We start from the raw sequence: 15072 nt of genomic DNA, 5'->3' as shown, positions 1-15072 counted from the left end.
TATTTCATTACAAGTTGCTAAAACATTGCAATCGTGAAGGCTAATTTCTCCAAAGATCTGACCTGTAACTTTGCCTCTGTGGCGTCTCCTGCTAGTCTCCACGATAACAGGCAAGACAAGCAGGTGACTGAGAAAAGTTATACATTACACCTTTAACAAAGATGAACAGATGGTGCAGTTAAAATGGTGGGGAAAAAATGAGAATCTTTACAAGAGTCATTCTTTTTACTGGCTTTCCACTGACCGCCCTGTGATGGTTTAGAACTACAATAGTTTATCCTGTTGTTAACAAGGATGAAGTTACTGCAGATTTTCCTATTTAACCAAAGCTGTTCTGTCCAGTCCTCTTTCAGCCCCCCTTCGGAGTGGGAGCAGCATTTTGGCTTTTCTGGGAATTCTTCACATTCCTGACATTCATTTTAATTGGGACGAGGTTCATTGTCTTAATGGAGAAACAAGGAGCTGATGTTTTGGACCTGATCGAACCAAACAAAAGGTGCACTGAGGGTAAGCAGGATTTATGTGTTGAACATGTGTGAATGAAACAAAACAACTCCAGGTCTGTTTGTGATGAGGAAACTACATTATAGATCAGAAAATAACATAATATAGCCCCTTTAAACGGATCTTTGGTGCATCTACCCAAGACAACCCACTGTAGCAAATCAGCTTGAAAATAAATTAAACTAAGTAACATGAGTAGGCAACTTAAATATTTCAATTAGCATAACTTTAACCTCCTAATGTTTTTATGAGTTGCCAACTGTTGCCCTTGGATATTTTTACAAGGCAAACAAAAACTACTATTAATTTCATATGTGACTCAGACCACTCCCTAATGTGCCCTGGGAATTGTCTGCAACGTCAATTACATCATCATGGCATGAGGCTGGTATCCGAGGAAATAAGATTTTAAAGGGCCCATAATCACGATGTTTTCTAATCGATGTTATAATGTTGTTTCCTCATCACAAACAGATTTGGAGTTGTGTTTCTTTTCATTCACACATGTTTAACACACAAACCCTGCATATTTAGGCTGAGCTCTTCTCTCAAACAGAAAACACTCTGTTCCACCTTGTGATGTCATGCAGTACTACAGGAAGTGCTTCACTGTGTTTTTAAACTCCATACACCTTCACTAGAATCATTTGGATGATTTCAGACCTGGAGTTGTCAATCTCTACTGAACTATAGGTAAAAGGAGCTGTTAACTTGAAAACTACCACTTCATGACATCACAAGGTGGAAAAGAGCATTTTGAGCTTTGGAGATGTAGACAGACTAATAATAAAGAGTTACTCAAACATGTGTGAATGAAACAAAAAACAACTCCAGGTATGTTTTGAGGAGGTAACATTATAACATGGCTTGAAACTCACAAGAGTCAATTATACGTAATTTTAAAGGACCTTTAAAATTATACCTAATGAGAAACCCAAGAAAACCCATAATGCATTTAGTGGGTTGCGTAAAATGGAGCAGATGGGGCAGTTTTGAATTTGAATACAGTTCTTAGTCAAAGCTTACATCTTTTGGAAATTTAAAAACGCATTACCAACTTTACATTGATGTATGTAACAGCAAAAATTCAAGTTCTATCACTAGAAGTTTAGGTTAATTCATTTTCACTTGGGAAAAAAGACAGAATAAGACACTATATACAACAGAATGCGAAGGGTGGCTATCAAAAACCCTGTCCATTATAGATTGGAGTGTTCAACTGCAATGTTATTAAGACAACTGGACAATTTCTCCCAGTCTCACAAACTCTACATACTTTCCATTATAGCTCCTTTGGCCAGAGTGACTTCCTTTGTTTAAACTGTGTCAAATTCAATACTGTCCAGATGTATCCGAGCTCATACCTCCTCCTGCTTTATAACAAAGCCACTAAAGATGAAGGCTGCAATGGACTCCTTCTGTGCTCTCTTCTGCGAGTCATGGTCACTGCAGACAATCGCCCATTATCTCATCTTTGGGTCAAATCAAAACAATCTGGCGTTTCTATGGTAACTGGAAATTACGTGGCCTCCGTGTGGTCTTCAGAAACTATTTCCGAGACTCGGCTATAATCAAGGACTTTCATGTTGGAAAGTTGGAAAACACACGTCACCATATTGTTGTTATTGGTCAAACTAAGCAGGGTTAATTACTGTGTTTAATGTCGGACATGCGGCCATTTTAAACCTCAAACTTGTACTTGTTTTGAGAATATATTGGCTAGAAGGTCTGGAGAAGGATTCTACAGGTGCTGTGTCAATTCTTGGTATTGTTAAAGACATATTGTGCTTGTGTCTGCTGTAAAGTTATAATCTATGATACCCGTGGATCATTATGTTATAATTTGCACATTTTAAATCCCAGTATTCATCTAAAACGACTTAATAAAAGAAACAAATCCTCTGTGTTCCGCATTAGAAAACCGCAGTGCCCAACGGGAGCTGACGTCACTGTAAACATTCTCCCATAGCTGCAATTGTACCAAAGCAGCTACGCAATGCTGCCAACTCCTGCGTGTATCATCGATTAATGTGGCGGTGAAAATGGGGGTTAATCGGCAAAATGGCATCTTTAAGATAAGCAATTAAACACGAATCAGTCCAAATACAACTTCAGAGGATAAATGACATGGAAACAACTATAACATGGTTAAAAGCTTTGAAAAGTCCATTTTGCAGAATTTGATTTAAAACATTTTTTATACAAGAGAATAGAAGTCTAAATGTGCAGGGTTTAAGTGTTAAACATCCGTGAATGAAACAAAACACAACTCCAGGTCCGTTTGTGATGAGAAAACATTATAACATCGATCAAAAAACAGTGAAATATATGGGACCTTTAAGAACATATTGAGAATCAGGAGCTAAGGAGCAGTAGTATTGGTGGTGGAGAAGGCGGTGGCTCTATTTACAGTTGTATTCAGTGACGATTTGGCCACCAGGGGATGAAGGAAATCCAAAACAAGCTGTCAGACACTTGGCCCTGATACATTATCACCTCAATAACTCAACTCAAGCTTGTTTACACGTTCTATCAGCCCCATTAACAACCTGCTTTAAAGGGTCTGTATTACATTAGTTTTTGATTATATAGAGTTGTGTTTTGTTTCATTCACACATGTTTAACACACAAACCCTGCATATTTGCGTTCTTCTCTCAAACAGAATACACTCTATTCCACCTTATGATGTCATGGGGTAATACAGAAAATGTTCCACTGTGTTTTTAAACTCCATACACCTTCACTAGAAGCATTTGGATAATTTCATCCCTGGAAATTCCATTCTCTACAAAACAAAATAAAAAATGTAGCTGTTAACTTGAAAACTACCACTTCATGACTTCACTCAAACATGTGTGAATGAAACAAAACACAACTCCAGGTGTGTTTTTGAGGAGGTAATGACATTATAACATGGCTTAAAGCTCACAAGAGTCAGGTTTGTGCAACAGATTTGCAATTTATGTTTTAATAATAAGACTGTGTTCAAAGTCCATATTTTAAACTTGACCATAAGAATTGACAAAAAGACTGCAATATTAACTGACAAACTAATACAAGAATCACATTTCAGAACATGTTTGCACAGATCTAAACTACAAGGTTAGCAGGTTTTTTATGTAGAATAAGGAGATTTTGAAGGTTTCGAAAATTGTGGTACTTTCATTTCAAATTGCTATTTCAATTTGATTATGATTCATGTTGCAGAGCTCTACCAGGACTAAATCAACAGCCCATGTCTGATCCCTCCATGGAGCTGCATAATGCAACATAAACTGATAAAAATGTTTTTATTTAGACTCAGACAAACTTTACTGATATACATGGGAAATGGGGCTAATTAGGGCTAAATGTTAAAGAACAGTAGTGGACCATGGTCAAACCAGGAGTAAACCAGGAGTAAACCAGGAGTAAACCAGGAGTAAACCAGGAGTAAACCAGGAGTAAACCAGGAGTAAACCAGGAGTAAACCAGGAGTAAACCAGGAGTAAACCAGGAGTAAACCAGGACAGGACCAAGCCAGGACCAAGGTAAGACCAAACCACATCTAAACCAGGACCAATATAGGACTAAACCAGGACTAAACAAGGATTAAGACAGGACCAAAATAGGACTAGACCAGGACTAGACCAGGACTAGACCAGGACTAGACCAGGACTAGACCAGGACTAGACCAGGACTAGACCAGGACTAAGCTAAAGAAAAATGCCATGAGTCTAAATCAGTGATTAAAAACTACTTGAACTAAAAAAAAATGCATGTAGAATAAGATGAGATTTTGAAGGTTTTGAAAATTGTGGTACTTTCATCTAAATTGCTATTTCAATTTGATTATGATTCATCTTGCAGAGCCCTACACTGAAGTTATAAAAGCTTAAATTCAATAAATATTTGATGTTTTTTTCCTTTTCATTCACCCCAAATCCCTTTTTCTTCTTAAATAGGCCAGGCTTTCTCTACCAGATGTTGGGGCCTTATTCACAGCTGCTGGTCTAGTAGTTAATCCAGTGGCGGTAGATTTAGGGTCTGATGCAAAGATGAGGAAAATCTGCTTGTGATCTGCAAAAAAAAACTACAAAAGAACTATTTATTTAACTTTGATTGTCATTCTTATGCAGATGGTGAGCTTAGATCTAGGTTTAGAAGTTCACGTTGCGCATATATACACATAGTCAGATTCTATCCAAGGAAAGGATTCATAATATTAATAATGCCAACAGTGCAATGATAATACAAAAGACTGTAAGATGTGAAGTTGAATTGAATTACTGCACACCTCTAAAGCCATAGACTTGCTAAATATCAACTGTTGCTCAGCTAGACATTTATAAACTTTGGGTTGATGGTTCAAATCCACGATAATATTGAAACTAATTTACGCCGCTGAAACAAAAAGCCAAGAGCAGATTTAAACCACAAAAACTATTTTAAATCTATAATATTGTTTAAAAAAACATGAGTATGAAATAAACGGCAGAATGAAACACTGTAATGAGTAATTTATGAGTTATTAATTCAAACTTTTATGGCTTAAAATTGATTATATAGTCAAAAAATAACAACAAAATTTCCAGTAATGTAAAGAAAAAGTAAACACGATAAAAATATCGACCTCCCAAAAAAATACTGTTCCAGCTTCATATACTGAACAATGAGTCGATATAGTGATTATGGCGACAGGCCTACGTCCAAAAATGGGGAAGTTTCAGTGCTGCAACACAAAGTACAAGAAAAAGCAGAAGAATAGAGTATGCAGTTAAAAATAAAGATAAAGTAATTTTGTGCATCCAAGTGCTATACAGAATCATGCATTATTATTATTATTATTATTATTATTATTTCAGCATTTGATTCAATTCAGTGTCACAAAAATCAACTTATTGTTTAATACCTGAAAACTGGAACAATAGTTTTTTTGGGTCAATATTTATCTGGGAAGTTTTTCTTCTTTTTCTGTTCTACGATTAAACTTTCAGCTGAAGATGGCTGAATAAATAACTTCTATGACTCATGCTAGATCAGTTCTAACTATTTAAGTGTTTCATTCTGCTCAGTACAGTGTCCATGACGTCTCATTTTAAAATGTATTTACAAAGGCAATTGATAAGATATTAATTAGATTTGTTCTATTATACTCAGTGATTAAAATTTTAATGACATTGCATTTTTGTATTTCAGACATCCTGTTGATTAAAGAGGCATCTTTATGAGTGAAGAGAAGGCACCGAGTGTATCATGGTTTATTGGGGCTATGTTAAAGATAATGTGCATCGAACAAAGATATGGGACATTACTGAACTAAAGCCAAAGATAACAGATGCCATTGTAACCATTGATGAGGCTCTGCTACAGCGAACATGGCAAGAAATAAAGTCCTGCCCTGATAAGGGATGGGACGATATTAAATTTTAGACTCACGATTATCGTGGCCAAAATAATCGCGATTAACGATATTATCACGATAATTATTAACCTGTTAACGTACCGACGGCCCGGGCCTACTTTATAACTTTACAGCAATGTACATACACTTCTGCGTCATCCGCACAAACAATCTACACATCAAATGAAAGCTGCGGCGCTCGTCTTTCTGGATATGCAAACCATTTTCACCTGCAATCACCACAGCGCTGACAGGAAAGACGTTTCTACAGAAAAGTCACAAAGTGTGAATCTGGACTTCACTTACCACTGAGCGCTCTGGTTCTGTCAAACGTCAACATATTCACACAAAGTTGGTCTGTTTTGTTCCGTAAATGTCCAGAGAATATAATCCAGTCAAGAAATTATGTCCACAAAATAAGATCCTCCATGTCCAATCTGCTGCAGGAAAGTACTCCAAATATGAAATCTGCTCCGTCACTTCTTTGCCTTTCTTTAGTCGATTTCAGGCATAATAAACTTCTGACAGCGCCAACTTTGTTCAATGCTAAACACACGTGTCAGCTTGTGATTAACACCAGTGTTGGCCAATAAGTTGGGGGTTGTGGGTTACTGAGGCCGCAGACAGCGAATCAGTGCAACAGATGACTGAAAGTTTACGCCCCACTCTTCCCCTTGTAGAATCAACCAAATACATCACACACATTTAGTGACGTTTTGCCCTTACAGCCAATGAGCAGACAGGATGACGTATCACATGGCATGGTTTTCCGTAAACAGACGTACCCGGAAGAAAATGTGTACTCCTCAATGCCATGCTGCCGAAATGGACCGGTCCTTGTTGCGCCGGAAGTGACACAAGTGCCCGTCGACGAACACTTAATTTTTTAAATTAAGGCACTTTGGTGAATTGGGAAACGAGTGGATGCAGAAATCTGTGCATAATGGCGCATTTTACGCACTGTTGTTTTGCGTTTTAAACATGACGAAACGGACAAACCAAAGGGAGTACGTGATCGAGGACACTGTGGATGTTTGTACAAGTTAAACTAGAGGCATCTCTGACCTGGAGCGGTTCATGGCAAAGAGTCAAGATCCCACAGTGGACTCAGGAGTAAAAAACCTTATTTTTTGATGGATTGGATGCTGTTCTCGATCGGTAAGCGTGGTTTATTCTGCTATTGACTTAATTGTAGGTAAAATATACCATGTATAATCGTTAGCATTGCTTCTGTGCACATAGTGCACATTCGGACCATGTGCTCTGGCACATTTGTGTTCAGCTGTGTGAATTAGACTTAATTTGTCTATTGTTTAAAAGGTGTTGTTTTATTCTGCAGTTTGCATTATTGTAGGTAAAAATCTAAGATGTGCACACCTTTGTGTCTCATCTGTGCGCACGGGTGAGGCACTGGTACGTTCCTGTGGAGAATTACGGATCAGACTTTGTTTATTGTTGATATCTGGCAGAATATAGTTCAGACAGAGATAAGCACAGAAGCTACTAGTGTCATTGCTATGTCAGAGTGGGCAAACACCAGAACTAACATCTAAACGTTGTATTGGAACTGGAAACATGAGGCAGTGTGGTGCACAATTATAATCGTGCGCGATGATCGCAATTATAAAAAAATGCCACGAACGATTAATTGCGGACCTTTTTCATCACGATTAATGATATTATCGTATATCGTACCATCCCTAGTCCTGATGCGCATATAGAGTTGGATTAAATGAGGTAAAAAACTTTGCAAACCACTGAGTACAATAGAACAAGTCTGATTAAGATATCTGATCAACTGCCTTTGTAAGACATTTTTTAAATTGCAAAGAGAATATATGGACAATCTGTATTGTTAGCAGCATTTTTTATTATATGTATATATATAAAAATATATATGTACATGTATATATTTTCTTCAGCAATATATTGCACTTCAAAATATGTTATCATAGTTTTTACCTTTTCACTTTTTCAAAACAAGAACAGCTCCTGAAATATTTCATTTTCAATTCGAGACCTTTTTGATATCTTTCAGAATCACTGTCAAAAGGAAAGACGTTTAATGCTGCATTCATTTACATAATGCGTACGACTGGGCCCTGCAGCTATAAATACCCCTAAATAAACTCTGAGGCTAATGGTAAGCATTCCTCCAAACATTCCTCCAGGGACGCCAGGGCAATTCTCCAAATTTATCCCACAACAAATGAGCCTCACACGGACCAGGACACACTCAACAGCCCCTGTCTGATCCCTCCGCACAACTGGATAATGCAATATAAAGATAAACTGATAAAATGTGTTTTTTTTAGACTTAGATCAACTTTATATACGTGGGAAATGGTGTGGGCACATAAAAATAAATGTCAAAGAACAGTAGTGGACCAAGATTGAACCAGGACTAAACCAGGACTAAACCAGGACTAAACCAGGACTAAACCAGGACAAAAGCAGGACCAAACCACAACCAAACCACAACCAAATCAGGATTAAACTAAGACCAAACCAGATCTGAACAAGGACCAATAAAGGGCTAAACCAGGACAAAGTTAAAGACAATTGCCAAAACCAAGTCTAAATCAGGAACAAACCAGGATTAAAAACTACTTGAACTAAAAATGTACTTAGATCAGATTGCAGTAAAATGTATTGGCCAAACAATGTGAAGATACAACTTGCTGAGTATCTAATAATAACAACATTCCCTGCCAAAATTATGAGGGACTATCCCCAATGAACCCATTTTTTATGGTGGAGTCACTTCTTAAATTCACTTCAAAACACAGCTGGATCTGGTTAAAGAGTGTTTGACCCACAGTTTTAAAAATAAACTTGCTGGAAATGGTAATTAATGGGACAAAGCTTCAACTGTGTCATTGTGGGCACAGAATGGGTTTTGCCATTACATAAGGGAGGAGTAGGGGGTATTTGTGGTATGTCCAAAGCCACATCTGATGAATGATAGGCTATGTTTTGTTAAGTTTTGTTTACCAAAATATATGGTTGCTCCATTATGGATTTTTTCAGTTGATGCCGAAATCCAAAATTTGACTAGATTTAATTTGATATTTGCAGATGTCATTATCAATATCAAACAGCCCCTCTTTAGCTTCAGTGCTCATTTACCTCCATTAGAAATCCTTAGAAAGAGTATCAGCTTGATATATCTGGATTTTTCCCCCAGTACAATCCATGCTGTTCAAGATTAACACCAATATACACAGATATAATATTTTCATCCCTAGATTAAATGGTTCGCAAATCTGACTAATGAAGTGCATTTAGGCCTGTCACGATAATCACTATATCAACTATGAAAGCTGGAACAATATATTGTTGAGGTCAGTATTTATCAGTATTTAGCTGTAAAAGATTGATTTAATAACACCTATGACTGATTATAGATGCAAACTAACAACTATTCTGCTGTTTATTTATTGCAGCACATGATTTTTAACATGGTTGTAGATTTTAAATAGTTTTTGTGGTTTAAATCTGCTGCTTGGGTTTTTATGTCAGTGGCATAAAGGGAAGCTGTAGAAGGCTGAATTATGATGTTCTATCTTCAATATATATACACTAACCAGCTAATTAAGTGTTTCAATCTGCTATTCATTTATCGCAACTCATATTTTTTAACAATACTGTGCATTTAGAATATGTTTTTGGGAATAATTCTGCTTTTTGCTTTGGTTTCAATAGTGTATTATCATTTATTGTCTTATATTTACTTCAGCAATATATCGCAGCTCAAAGTGTGTTATCATGACAGGCCTAAATACAACAACAAACAATAATATAAATTAATGTGCATCTGTCTACATAACTTCTAATCTAATTTTTCTACCAGGATTACTAGTTGATGTCTGCAAATGCTAACCATCTTTGCTAGCTTAAAATGAATGAATCACCAAATCTGACTCAATTAGGAACAAAAATCTAAATGAAACTTTATACTAAATTAGGAAATACGTTTGTAGAACCTTTCATGGTTTTTAAATGTGTAATCATTTAGAGGAAACGAGGTGACTAAGATCCATGACTTGCCGCCTGTTGTGTAGTTTATTTAGAGCTTGGGTGGCACATTTGGCATTGGGTGGCACATTTGGCAGGCTAATGCTTGCTAACTACACAATTACAAACTATTAAAGCTAAAAAGTTAGATAAAAATGATTCAAATTGCGTGTGATAGTGTCAAATTGTGTTGGGAGGTGAGTGTTTTGGAGTTACAGAACCAACAACTACCTGGTTTGAGTCACAGTAGCCCAACCTCCATAGCCCGGGACTGGCAGCAGACGCAGGCGGGGGCAACGCACACTTTCATGGGCGTAACTGTGCACTTTGCCCCGTGCCCAAACCACTTTGTAAAACTCGAATTAAGCTAGCATATGTCCAAAAGCGAAAAGAGTGTGTTAGCTGGAGTTTTGAAGGTCGAAATGAGATAGGACTACCTGCGGGTAAACAAGCGACAGGTAAAGAAAAAAAAAAAAAGTGGCTTACCCGGACTAGGTTGCTCACGGCGGCTTGGACAGCGGCGACAGGGGCGGTCAAATCCGGTATAGCTTTCCCATCAACTTCGCCCTCCTCGTGCATGATAACCAGATGCGAAATCTGCTGAGCTACGGGCTCTAGGATACTTTCTATCGTCTTCGTGTGAAAGACAGGCATGTTTGCGGTTTTCGTTGACCCTCCGAGAGAAAAATAATCAACTTTACTGCAAGTTAACTCCAAAAAGTTCCGTTAAAAAGCTTCAATGAAGTCTCCAACGTCCCGGGAGAGTTTCAGGGTAGCCTCCCGATGAGATGACTACAACTACTAACCGTCAAACTCCTTGCCAGATACGGAGCGGGAGAGACGTACGCGACGCACTCAGGATTCCGACCAATCAGAGAGCAGTTTGGGGACATTCCACGCGTTTGATTGGTTTATTTCGCCGTCGGTCACGCTAAACCCCGCCTACTTCCACACAAGCCTGAGTTCCATTTTTCTTTTTCCTTTTTTTTCCTGATCCAAGTGGGCTTCCTAAATTACGTAATAGATCCTCATGTCCTAAAAAGGGAAATACGTTTGTCTACGGTAGATTCCAACAGCTGTCGAGTAATCGGTTAAACATGCGGCGTTTTGGCAGGAATTGAAGCGGCGTGGCTTATATACAAGATAGCAGACCATAGACCACAAAAACAAACTGTACGAGACAGGATATTTAAAGAAAAAAAAGTCCATAAAAAGAAAAAGTTTAGAGTTAAGGTCCTGTGTAAAAATAGACTCATCCAGCTGGAATGAATGGAATGTGCAAGAGAAATATTTTCAGTAAAAACCATATGTGTTTGGTTTGTTATTAAGAACATTTCCTAGAAAACACAGTTGAACTCATTTAATTAAAAGTTCAGTTAACAGACATTAGACTACTTATCTGTGCTAATAACATTTATATTGGCCAATAACATTTAAATGAGCTAATAACAATTATGCGGGCTAATAACATTTATATGGAATAATAACATTTATAAATAACATTTATATGGGCTAATAAAATGTATCACTGTAACCTTCAAGTTTTAGTAGGAAAATAGTCTAACTTTACTTTAAGAACATTAAATTGCACCATGTAACTTTTCTGGTGACGGTTCCTCCAATGGCTTGACTCCATGGATGTTGTTGCTTTGCCTGGAATGTTCCACTGGCATTAAAGTTGTGCATCTCCATGGAGATGGTGATGCAAACAGGCCAACTTACAGGTCAGATTTGAGGAGAGGTGGGTCCACTTTCTGTAAGAAGGCTTGTTTTTCAAGGTATTTTTAGGAATAAAAACACATAAATACAAGATAAGTTTAATATAGTGGAACATACATATGCCTTTAAAATGTGGATATAGAAGCTTAGAAATACACACAGTAGACGTAAAATTTTCTGTTTCATTTATTTATTTCGAGCTGATTAACGAGCACATGTATTGAGGCCTACACTTAATGCACATTTCCCATAATGTATAAGGAGTGGGAAAAAGAAAACTTATTTATTCTACCCCTGTATATAATGTATGCTATCTTTAACTTTATAGTCTCAAATTGCCTAATCAAACATACACATATGTGAATTCATAGGTGAAGTTTTATTTCCACTTGCCCTGTTGCGGCGTTAAAACAAAAGTGTAGCCTAAACGTTTACATTGCGGCACCAGTGAGTTCCTGCATGACCACACAACCCTCATATTTGTTGAGTTTTAAAAGTGGCACGGACACATTTTCGCTCCACCTTCCAGCCCTGTAAAAACAATAAAAAATGCATTCTAGTTTGGAGTTTGAAAACCAACTGTGAAGCCAGGCAGCTCAGGAATTCCCACAGATCCCAGAGGGGCCAGAGCAGCGGGGCTTTGCCTAATAAGGAAGAGGCCAAAAAGAAAAGAAGTGAGGAAGTACATGTGTTTAACGTCTTGAGTAAACATCTTGGGCTACATGCACTTCCTGTTACTACAGTTATTACGACCAAAGATGGGTAAAATATAATCTAAAAAACAATTTGATTCAATATATGAGGCAAGGCAAAGCAAGGTATAGCACAATTCATGTACAAAGTAATTCAAAGTGATTTACAGAATATAAAATACATTAAAACCATGAGCAAACAATAATGAGTGGCCTAGATATTACATGAAAATGCTGCCAATTGCATTTATGTTTGAGTCCACTGTTTATTAAATGCGGTGGTATAAAGGCTCCCAAAGGTCAAAGGTCAGTGCCACAAGCCTGTAGTCCTTGGAGTCATTGGCGTAGGGCAAGTAGAATTAATATTGTTGAAAGGCAGTTTTGTTATCAAGGAATCAACTTAAGGACACATATTTTTTCCTAATTTTGTCTAGTTTCCACTATTTAAAACTTAGTATGAAAACAGATCTGGCCCTTTACAACATGCAGATATCCCAACGCATCCTTTTGGAAAAATGTGTCCACACCTGGTCTAATTTAACATGTGTGAATTAATAATATAATCAGTTGTCCCTTCAGATAGATATAAGGCAGAGTCCACCAGTAATCTGACCAGAACTGAAGAAGCGGTTTGGATGAGCAGCAAAATATCTTCACTCCAACTATTTTTTGTCCAGTTGATAGATTTGAATTTTGCTTTTGCTATGGATCATACTTGGACGACTGAGGGATTACACAGACAATATAATCAATTACTAAATCCAGCCCTTAGCCCCCATTTGCATGACAAAATCAAATTCTAGAAAACCACCAATCCACAGGTTTTGTAATGATGATAAATTAGGACTGTTGCCTGAGCGATTAGCAGTGTTTTGCTTGAAATGTTCCACACCACGACATGGACACATCTATCTCCATGGATGCAAGCAGAGACACTACTAGTTACAGGTGACATGTGAGATCTGTGGAGAGGTGACCCCGAGGTGATCCCGCTCTAAGTAATAATGCATATTTTCAAATGAAATGAAATCACATGAAATTGAGTTTAATGCCAGACTATGGAACATTCCAGTCAAAGCAATAAAATAACAATTGAGATGAGGAGGTGGCGGACATCTTCAGATCCCAGAAAACCATGGGAACCATGGGAAAAGTCCTCAATATGTCGCATATAACAGGAAGCTGAAATCAACCAATATGTTTTGAACATAAGAAACTGGGGTGGATCTGATTACAAGCCGCTCTGACCTTTGCCCCCTCTGCTCTTCACAGACCGTGCGTTGTCTCGTCCTCCCTGTTCTGGATATAGACATCACAGTGGCTCTCCAGTTACTGTTGGACGTCCCGAGTGTGGACAGGAATGTGACGGCTCTCGCTGTGGGTGGGCTGCACCTTGTCTCCCTCTACTCAACACTTAGTGGTAGATAAAAGACACAAGACATTTCTCGGGACGCTTTTGAAAGAGGAAAACATATGTATTGCAATGTCCTTCAGCTGATGTCATCAATAATCCTTAAGGAGGTGAAGCTAACTGGAGGCACTGCTTGGTCTGAAGTTCTATTAGTCAAACTAGGCTTTCATCTGAGCTTTGTTTTAACACAATCTGATCATAAAGAACTGACTTATTTGGGGTTACAACAGGAGAGCTGATTTGTGTAGTTAAAAATCCCATTACAGTGCATTACATTACAGTCACAAATGAGCTTTTTTCCATATTTTTTTTTTCATTTTTTATGTTTGTCGAAAATCAAACACCTAAATAGGACCATGAACACTTGTATGGTTCACAAGCTCCTGCAAACTAGTCATCTAAATCCATTTTGTAATTTTTTTCTTGAGATTTCAGCCAATCTAACGTGGCTGTGTTTGCTAATGTGTGCATTGTGTCACCATGGTAACTGCTTAACACCCTGCCATAGACGTACACAACATGCACTTTTACCATGAGTTTCAGAATGATGAATAATTAGAACTCAAAACAAAATAAATGAAAGAAAAAAAATAAGTAGAAACCTGTTGAAATAGGGAAATAGGCCTACTGAAATGTCATGTAATTATAAAGAAGTATATTTTTCTCTAGTAGTATTAGGCTAATTTTAAATAATAAACAAGAGAATTATTATCCGAAGCACTTGGTAACCTCAGTGACTTCCTATAGCCTTGTACAGCTTCATTTTCAGAAGTAGAGCTGTAGTGGTGAATGTGTGAAACTTATGAAACTCTGGTAGTACCGAGTAAGTAACAGCTTCTTCAGTTGAAATAGCTATTAGCCAGAGAGCAGTTTTGTAGTTCTAGTGATAAATTCATGTAACCAGGCAAAGTTACTAAGACGTCTATTATAATATTGTAGATTTTCCACAAATTGTATTTCATGTAAGTTTTGACTTGTTTTAAAGGTACATTATGTAGCTTTTTAGCATTTTTTTTTTTTCATTTGGCTGTATGTATTACATGGGAAAACGTGTGCTTACTCTGAGTGGGCTTGCATCTCCATAGATCTGACTGGGGGAAGGGCCTTCTTGTTTTTCCATGGAAATATTGTTCCTTTGGCTATGATATTCCACAGTATGGCATAAAATGTGCATCTATCACCTACACCGAACATAATGTTCCGACATATGGTTTTAATGTTCTGTTTCCATGGAATCAAGCAGGTAACGAGTCCAGGAGGTTACATACTGTACCTTTTAATTTGTATAATTGTGATATTTAGCAAAAGGCAGGAATATAGTGTACTGTATGTAATAGACTAAAAA

At 37.5% G+C, this 15072-nt stretch overlaps 1 protein-coding gene across 1 annotated transcript in view; it reads right to left on the bottom strand.

The window, feature by feature from the left end:
* vclb (vinculin b) overlaps positions 1 to 10728 on the bottom strand; it is a 55735-nt gene extending 45007 nt beyond the window's left edge. The window contains exon 1 of the mRNA XM_033984462.2: positions 10392 to 10728. Coding sequence (XP_033840353.1) covers positions 10392 to 10559 — 168 coding nt within the window. The 5' untranslated portion in view covers positions 10560 to 10728. The remainder of the gene's footprint in view (positions 1 to 10391) is intronic.
* Between the last annotated feature and the right edge of the window lie 4344 nt (positions 10729 to 15072).

This window comes from Periophthalmus magnuspinnatus, chromosome 19 (assembly GCF_009829125.3).
Source record: "Periophthalmus magnuspinnatus isolate fPerMag1 chromosome 19, fPerMag1.2.pri, whole genome shotgun sequence".
Taxonomy (NCBI): Eukaryota; Metazoa; Chordata; class Actinopteri; order Gobiiformes; family Gobiidae; genus Periophthalmus; species Periophthalmus magnuspinnatus.
Note: the sequence above shows the minus strand (reverse complement) of the source record. Positions and strands in the feature narration are given on the sequence as shown.